This window comes from Microtus ochrogaster, unplaced genomic scaffold, assembly GCF_000317375.1.
Source record: "Microtus ochrogaster isolate Prairie Vole_2 unplaced genomic scaffold, MicOch1.0 UNK78, whole genome shotgun sequence".
NCBI classification, from domain to species: Eukaryota; Metazoa; Chordata; class Mammalia; order Rodentia; family Cricetidae; genus Microtus; species Microtus ochrogaster.
The window spans coordinates 1,244,077-1,252,383 of NW_004949176.1; the positions used below are offsets into that span (position 1 = coordinate 1,244,077).

Consider the following 8,307-nt stretch of genomic DNA (forward strand, 5'->3'; position numbering starts at 1 on the left):
GTAGACCAGGCTGGCCTCGAACTCCCAGAGATCCGCCTGCCTCTGCCTCCCGAGTGCTGGGATTAAAGGCGTGCGCCACCACCGCCCGGCCCCCACCATACATTGTTATAGCCACTCTTATTCTAATAATTCTCATTTATCAGTTCTTCCCTGATATATCATTACGAGTACTTGGTCTTGGTTTCTCATGTGATGTGTCAAAAATATCCATTTCTGTCATAATTTTTACTTATCCCCATAGTTATCTCCCAAATTAGACTGAGTTTCTTGGGGAAAGCATTATTTTATTGAGTTCTCAGTGTTTTCCTCAACTCTGTCAAGTGTACCTGTTCTGTTTCATGACCAACTTGTCATCTTCAGTCATATCCGTGATACCCTTCTCAGAACAGTTATGACAAGTCTTCCTAACTTTCTTTAGACTCCTCTAAGTCTTTATTCAATCACAGCAAATGAACATGACTTTTACTGTTTTCTTTCCTGAGACTCTCCCTGTCTTTTGGAATGGTTCTATAATCAAAATGTAGAATGTATTCAAGCCCTAGTTCAAGTCATCCTGATATTAGGAAGTCCTCAGTGATAATGTATGCATGAAGTATCCTTTCTCCTTAAGACTTTTAATATTATATTTTTTTATTCATTCATTTTGTGTGTGTGTGAGAGAGAGAGACCATCCTAATGGAGGTATAAGTCTGCTAAGTCCAATAACTCTTATTTCTACATTTTTCTAACTTCTTCATGATTTAACTTAGAGTCACATATTTTCTCTCATGAATTCTACTTAAACTGATTTATTATCAGTTCTTTTATATAGAAATACAATTTATAAAGATAATTATATAAAGACAATTTCTACTTAAAATTACAAAAGTATATCACATACTAAAGAGAAAAAAACCTCACAGCATAGTTACTTGCACTTTGAGAATTATTTTTAAAATACTGTTAATAAAAATGTTTAAGTCAGTATAGGCCTCCAACATGGTTCTATAGTCAAAATTAGGTTCCAGATGACTCTAGAGCAGAGGTTCTAACCTGTGGATCATAACCCCTTGGTTGGTCAAGCATCCCTTTTACAGGGGTAGTATATCAGATATCCTTCATATAAAATACTTATATTACAATTCACAATAGTAGCAAAATTAAGTTATGAAATAGCAATAAAAATAACTTTATGGATGGGGACAACACAACATGAAGAACTGTTTTAAAGGGTCTCAGCATTAGGAAGATTAGAAACATTGCTCTAGATTAATCTTATGGCACAACCAACGTAGTGCATGTGCGACCAAGTAAGAACTATAAGGTTCTTTTTCAAAGTCTTTGCAATTCTTAGTTAAATAAAGAATAAGTAGTAACTTCTCTGTAATGGAAAATGAATAAAGTAGCAGGTTATTGTGGTGGGGAAGGAAGAGCTCTTAAGTACAGGAAAGGGCAATGGAATGCTGCTATAAGGGCAGAAGGAAGACTCCTCCCAAGTGCAAGTAATTGTTGAGAACCAGAGTCTAAATGTCCGTGACAATAAAAAGAAAGTAATTAATTTTGGCCATCTGAAAATTCTTAAGCACACAGCAGGAAAATACAACTGAAGTTGAAATAATTGATAATAATACAAAACATAGGCTTTTAATCAAATTAAAGCTTTTAAGTTAAAAGACTCAAATATTTTTTCTAACCATCGACATATTCTTAATTACGTATTTCTGAAAATTTTGATTATGCCTCCTTTGCTTTGCAAGATCTACAAAATAAGATTAAAACCATGCCAAAGATTACTATCTCATCAGTGAACAGCTTTACACCTGAATCTCTGTAGTAAAAATGAGTTAAATCTAGTATAATCTTAGTGGTAAGACAATTCTCTAGACTTTTAAATTAAACCACTGTCTTAATTTTGTCTATATTTATTTACAGTTGATCCATATTCAAATCATCCTAAAATAATCTAACTCTGGGTCCCTTTGACTGTTCTCCAATGCTTAAAGGTCAGCAAGAATGAAGACTCTAAAACCCCTTTATTCTTCTAATTTTAGTTGGAAGAGGCCAGACTTATTCAACATCAATAAGGGTCTCAACTCGTGAGCTGCGAATGTTAGCTAGACAGACAGGTACTAACAGGCTTGGATGCCATCAAAGGATTCTACCCTTATGGCATCCTCTTCCAAAGTTTCCAACACTAGAAACTGTCCTTAAACCATGATGAGGATGCTGGTTTTGAAAGTAGATAAGAACTACATGAACAACAAATGTGCCTTCTTCTCCATCTATCCATACATACAAAAGTCACCAATGTGAATCATGGCCATGGCACTTTGAACCCCAACCACTACCCCTGATAATCACCTATATTTCTTTCATACACACTTCTGCAGACCTTAACAGCTGTACAGAAGAGATGGCTACCTATCATCTGACATTCTTTGACTCACTACTCATCATTTCTTTGGCCACTCCTAGAAAAAGTCCATCTCTGATCAAAAAAGGAAACTTTTCATCCTACTTTCTGCTTCCTGCCATGTCTACCCTATAATTACCCCAGCTTGTAAGTGAATGGTGGGCTTTGATTCTTACAGAGACTCCCCTCATCAGCCTACAGATTTTCTTTCTTGAAATATAGCTCTCTACAGTCTCAAATAACAAAAGCAAGCTCCAGATTCAATGAAAGATCCCAGCTTAAGAGAACAAGATGAAGACAATCTAAAAAAGCTAGCTGATGTTCTCTTCTTCTCTGGATGTGCATCTTCTCTCTTACCTTCCTCTGTCTGTCTGTCTGTCTGTCTCTCTCTCTCTCTCTCTTACACACACACACACACACACACACACACACTAGTTACCAATATAATTTTTCTTACTTTTGTGTCACTTAGGTCTTAGTTCAGATCATGAAAACTCACGGGCAAATAAGAACAGACATTTGCATTGCTAGGTCACAGACAGCCTTACCAGACACCTTCTGTATTACTTCATTCACTTCCTTCATGAATACTTTTTGTACAAACACCAAGTGGTTTAAAAGATCTGTTGTGAGATTGTGTTCAAAGGAACCAACCTGCCAAACAAAATCAGAGTGAGAGATTATATGTTAGCACTGTACGGCATTTCCACAAAGCCAAAAAACTCTAGGAAAAGGAGATAATTATCTATATAGTACATGAGAACAATGCATTGAAAGGGGCTTATTCAGTCCCAATGATCAATTCTATTTGAATTAAATGCTAAAGCTATAGTGATTAAAAACAAAATCCCTAAAACAGCACACTATAGACCTCAGGATTTTATGAGAGTGAATTATCAGATACCTAATCTGATAGTATGAAACATGTGTCTTGTGATTAGTACAAAGCATTAATTCCTGAGAGAAATAATCAATAAACAGATGAAGCAGAAAGCAGCTTCTAATTATTTAGTGACCATTACAAAAAACATAGATTCAAGCACTCTTTTGATTAAAGCACTTTATCATTGTGACATGGTTCATATTTTGATCAAAAATTAAAAGAGGAAAATATATTTATCATCTTAGAAAAGAAATCACAAAACGCTTAATTAGACCAGGAAGCACATTTTTTAAAATTTGTTTTTGTTATTTTTAATTATGTGTCTTGTCTGTGTGGGGGAATGTGCATATGAATGCAAGAGCCCACACAGGCAAAAGAGATGATATTCCTATGGAGTTGTCTGGTGTTGTTGGGAGCTGAACTCAGGTACTCTGGGAGAGCAGTACATGTTCTTAACCATTAGCTGTCCCTCCAACTCTGCACCAGGCACTTTATCTTGCCCAAAATCGTACAGATCTTGCCCAAAATCGTACAGACAGGACAAAGATGAGTTACAGTGTATTTATATTAGGACACAATAAAATAGGCAATTTGAAATAAGGTTCAACTTTATATGCTTTGAAAGTAATTTGTTATTTTCTTTTCCTTTTTGGTAAATCTGAGGTTGTATTTTTCCTAGAGTATAAATTCTTTCTTTTTAGTATATAACATTAACATGGAATTATACAACAGAATGCTTTAAATTTACTTTCTTTGAAATGAGGCATCATTATTAGTGCTGCTCAACTATTTTTGCCACTTATTTTTCTATGTGGAAAGCATACCTGGCATATAAAATTTCCTACTTCAATCAACCTTTGGCTTCTTAGAATCCTGTGTACATTTGGATATACTTGTTTTTCAAACACAGAAATTTCAACTCTTGGCCTGGCTAGGTAGATTACTGGGCAAAGGAGCTTATGATAAAAACCTGGAGACCTGAGTTTTATCTCCAAAACCAAGGTAAAGTAGAACAAACTCCACAAAAGTGTCATCTGATCACCATATGTGTGCTGTGGAATCCACTTCCAATCACATATCATGGACATGGATAGACAGACACATATGCACACTCACACACACACAAATGAAATTAAAAACTAAAAGAAATCCAAACTCTTAGGTGTGAAGACCAGTTTAGAAAAGGTATATTATAATTAAATGTGTCTCTTCCAGTTATAGTATTTCTATTGAATTCAAAGAGCTTTCTTATAGATTTTCAAACCAAATTAAAAAGGTATGTCATGTTTTTGAAGTTTTTGACAGTTATACATAGAGGTAAAAAAAAATAATGAGGCAGTCATTTTTAACTCTGTCTTAAATAATAAATGAATCTGTTGTTTCATTTTTCCATATGGCCTTCAGAACATGACTAATAATTATGTTTTAAATCATATAACCATATTAAAAATCAGTTTATCCCCCACTTAAAAAAGAGAACAGTATGTTTAACTCAAAGTTAATTAAAGGACCATAGAAGTAAACATATAAAACTCTTGCTGTTAGTTGTCAATTCCCTTTTTATAATCAAATAAGCCATAAAAACATTGCCATGATGGGCTTGAAATTTAATATATAAAATGCAAAGTAAGAGATTATTAGTATATTGTTCCAAAAAACATGTTTCAATAAAGCAAGGGGGAAGAGTCAGTGACAGACACATGCTCATTCCTATTCAAATTCAGTAGGATTTCTTCTTCTGTATGAAAAAACAATTTAACATTTAACCTTCAAAGTTTAGATCACTACACATATTGGTATCTAAATACTGAAAACATAAAAACTGCTAAAAGTAACTTTAAAAGTAAACTTACTTCTGCTACACAACGTAGATAATTTCCTTGTAAATAGTAGCCCTGTTTAGAAGGCAGCTCATCTATGCTCCACACTTGATCTGAGTAACTATCATGTTCTTCCATGATATATTTCCCTGACATGGTAACAGGTGGAAGATTAAGACTTGCAGAAGGAGGGATAGTTGACATATCTGTTGCAGAAACTTTTGAAGTAAAACGCAATCTATGATTTGGTAACTCAAATGTAAACCTTGTCTGTGCACCTGTAAGAAGTAAGGAACATTATATAGCCATACAAGCATGCATTAATATTTTCACTTTTCCAAAAATGGTATCTTAAGAAAAATGTTTTTTCATCCCTCAGTTTGCTATACATAAAAGCAATATTTAAAACTTATATATGAGAGATTCCTTATCTTTAAACAAGTACATTCACTCACTTTAAGAATTAGCAAGTACCACTAAGCAATACAGCAGTATTTATGAAGCTTACTGGGTACCTAGTATTGTATCATATGCAGAAAGACACAGATTTAGTATATCACAGAAGGGAGAGCAGAAAGACATTGCCCTTCATGTAGAGGAGTTATACTACAACAACTCATGCTAAAAACAATTCCCAAATTCTGAAATATTAAGCACACATTCCTTTAGCCTTAACAAATATTAAGAGGCTAAAAAATAAGCTACAAATTTTAGCTCAATATTGTGTTAAATTTTTTAAGTCCTCTAACTGGCAGAGTTGATCAAGCAAATATTAATGAATAGTCAATTCCATTATTTTGCCAATACCGTTTAGTTATCTCTGTAGGCATGAGGAATTGGTAGAAGTTGTATTGCCATCAACTCTATCACTGCTCAATGTACATACCTATGACTACACATTGATAAAGGTAATGTATATACACCCATGTTCCTTTCATAAACAGCAGATTGCCACTCTCTCAGTTCCATCTTATACAACTGCTACAACAAAGTATACCTTTGACTAGCTACTGCAAGCTTCAAGAGACAGGGTCTGTCTCCTACTATCTCTACTGTGAGCATCACTAAATAAAATTCATCCAGATCAAAGCAACCCTAGGCCTCAGTTACCACCTATCTGTAATCAAGAATGTGTCATGTGGGGAACAATTCTGTATTCTGTCAGTTACATTTTAAATAAACACTGATTGGCCATAGCCAGGCAGGAAGTATAGGTGGGACAACCCAACAGGAAGTAGAGGTGTAGCAATGCGAACAGGAGAATTCTGGGAAGAAGGAAGCTCACTCGCCAGTCTTGCCCAGACCACTGAAGAAGCAGGATGTGACCTGACCTGCTGAAAAAGGTACTGAGCCCTGTGGCTAACATAGATAATGATAATGAGTTAATATACATTATAAGAGCTAATACAAAGACGGAGCTAATGGGCCAATCACTTTATATCTAATGCAGACTCTCTGTGTGATTTTCATTGGGACCTAATGACTTTGGGAACTGGGCAGGACAGAAACCCCTACAAGCCAGCCCATGGATGGTACAGTGCCATTCTTTTACTGATTGTGTCCTTTTTCCTCAATTATAGAATTCTGGGTTCTTACTTGTATGGATATTCAACAAGCTGTTCACTCTGTTCTTAAACAGTTCTAAACTGCCTATCGGGCTTGCTTTTTCCATTAATCTATGAATTCCAGATGATATGAATATATGAACAAATTAGCCAATGTACTCATAGGACTGCCTCTGATAGTGAAAGCCCATGCTAACTTTGCCAAATCCAAAAGCTCACTTTAGAGTGTTTCTATTTCTGGTAATATAAAAGTTGAATGAAATGTTCAGAAAACTCTTAATCGACAAACTCCGAAATGTAAGGAGTAGTAGTATAGAGATCCTTAACGTAACATATCTGTGTTAAAATAGATCTATTAGTGCTTTAAATGCACTAATTTATCATGTTAAAGCAACAGAAAGGAAAAGACATTTTTATTTCAACAGGTACAAAAGAAAGTATCTGTATACAGTAACCAATTATTCTTTATAGAAATTTCGTAACACAGTAGGAAAAGAAATCACTTTTGTTAAAATGACAAAGGTTTTGAAACCTATGAAAAACACAGCAAACAGACTCATTAGTAAAGTGTTATTATACCTTAAAAACTAAAGTTGAGACAAGGCAAAAATGACAAAGAAGATTAAAAACATTTTATAAAATGGGGAAAAAAGAAGGTAAGATATTTAAGGATGATTTAGAAGTGTCTTAGAGAAGTTGGGGATGAGGGGAGTAGATAAGATCAAAATACATTGTAATCATAAATGAAATTATAAAAAGGCTACATGAATAAAATTTATAAAAGAATATCATTGTTGAAATTTGAATAATCAAATTATTTATTTATTTATTACTTTTTGAGAGGGTCTCATTATGCTGCACTGAACTCACAACATAGACCAGGCTAGTCTCAAGTTCACAGAGATCCACTTGTCTCTGATTCTTTAGTACTGAGATTAAAGTGTTACCACCATGCCTAGCTATTTAGATATTCTTTAATATATTTTTAAGAGCTTTACCTTTTCATCAAAATACTTTCTTTTCAAAATTACCATCAGTTTTATGTGGTTAGACTCATAATTCAATGTTACCTGTCATTCCATGGCTTCTCATTCTCCCCATCTTGTACTCTGCTTTCAGTGATGGTAAGAGTGCTGCTCCAATGGCTATGCCATCTAGCATGGCGCTAAATTTGAGAACAATAGGCTTCTTCTCTAAACCTTCTGGTAGTTGAGGAAATTCATTTGTTTCAATAGGAGTTTGATTAACACTTGTTGGAGTTTTTTCAGAAGGCAGTGGGGTTGCAATATCTTCTTTCATAGGCTGTGGGCTATAAACCAAAATATAACATTAAAATTATTTGCAAATACTACTTTATTGAATAAAATTACTGAATTTCTCAGTGGAAAAATAGCTAATAAATAATGATGATCTAGAAAAACGGACAGAGTAATATCTTATGTCATAACTTATTAACATGAGAACCTAGATTAAAAAATTGTAGCGAAAAACCATCAAGACTATCAAAATGCATGCTATTTCGTCACTTTATAGGATAGGGAAAAGCAATCATGCATGTGCAGACACTCACATGTGTGCACACACATACATATGGAGAAACTATAGGATGGGGAAAGGTAAGCATGCATGTACACACACACACACACA

At 34.4% G+C, this 8,307-nt stretch overlaps 1 protein-coding gene across 1 annotated transcript in view; it reads right to left on the reverse strand.

Moving 5' to 3' along the window:
* Kiaa1109 (KIAA1109 ortholog) overlaps positions 1–8,307 on the reverse strand; it is a 207,895-nt gene that overhangs the window by 59,304 nt on the left and 140,284 nt on the right. The window contains exons 52-55 of the mRNA XM_005370400.3: positions 7,731–7,969; positions 5,129–5,373; positions 2,941–3,046; positions 1,674–1,738 (exon numbers count right to left, since the gene is read on the reverse strand). Coding sequence (XP_005370457.1) covers positions 1,674–1,738; positions 2,941–3,046; positions 5,129–5,373; positions 7,731–7,969 — 655 coding nt within the window. The remainder of the gene's footprint in view (positions 1–1,673; positions 1,739–2,940; positions 3,047–5,128; positions 5,374–7,730; positions 7,970–8,307) is intronic.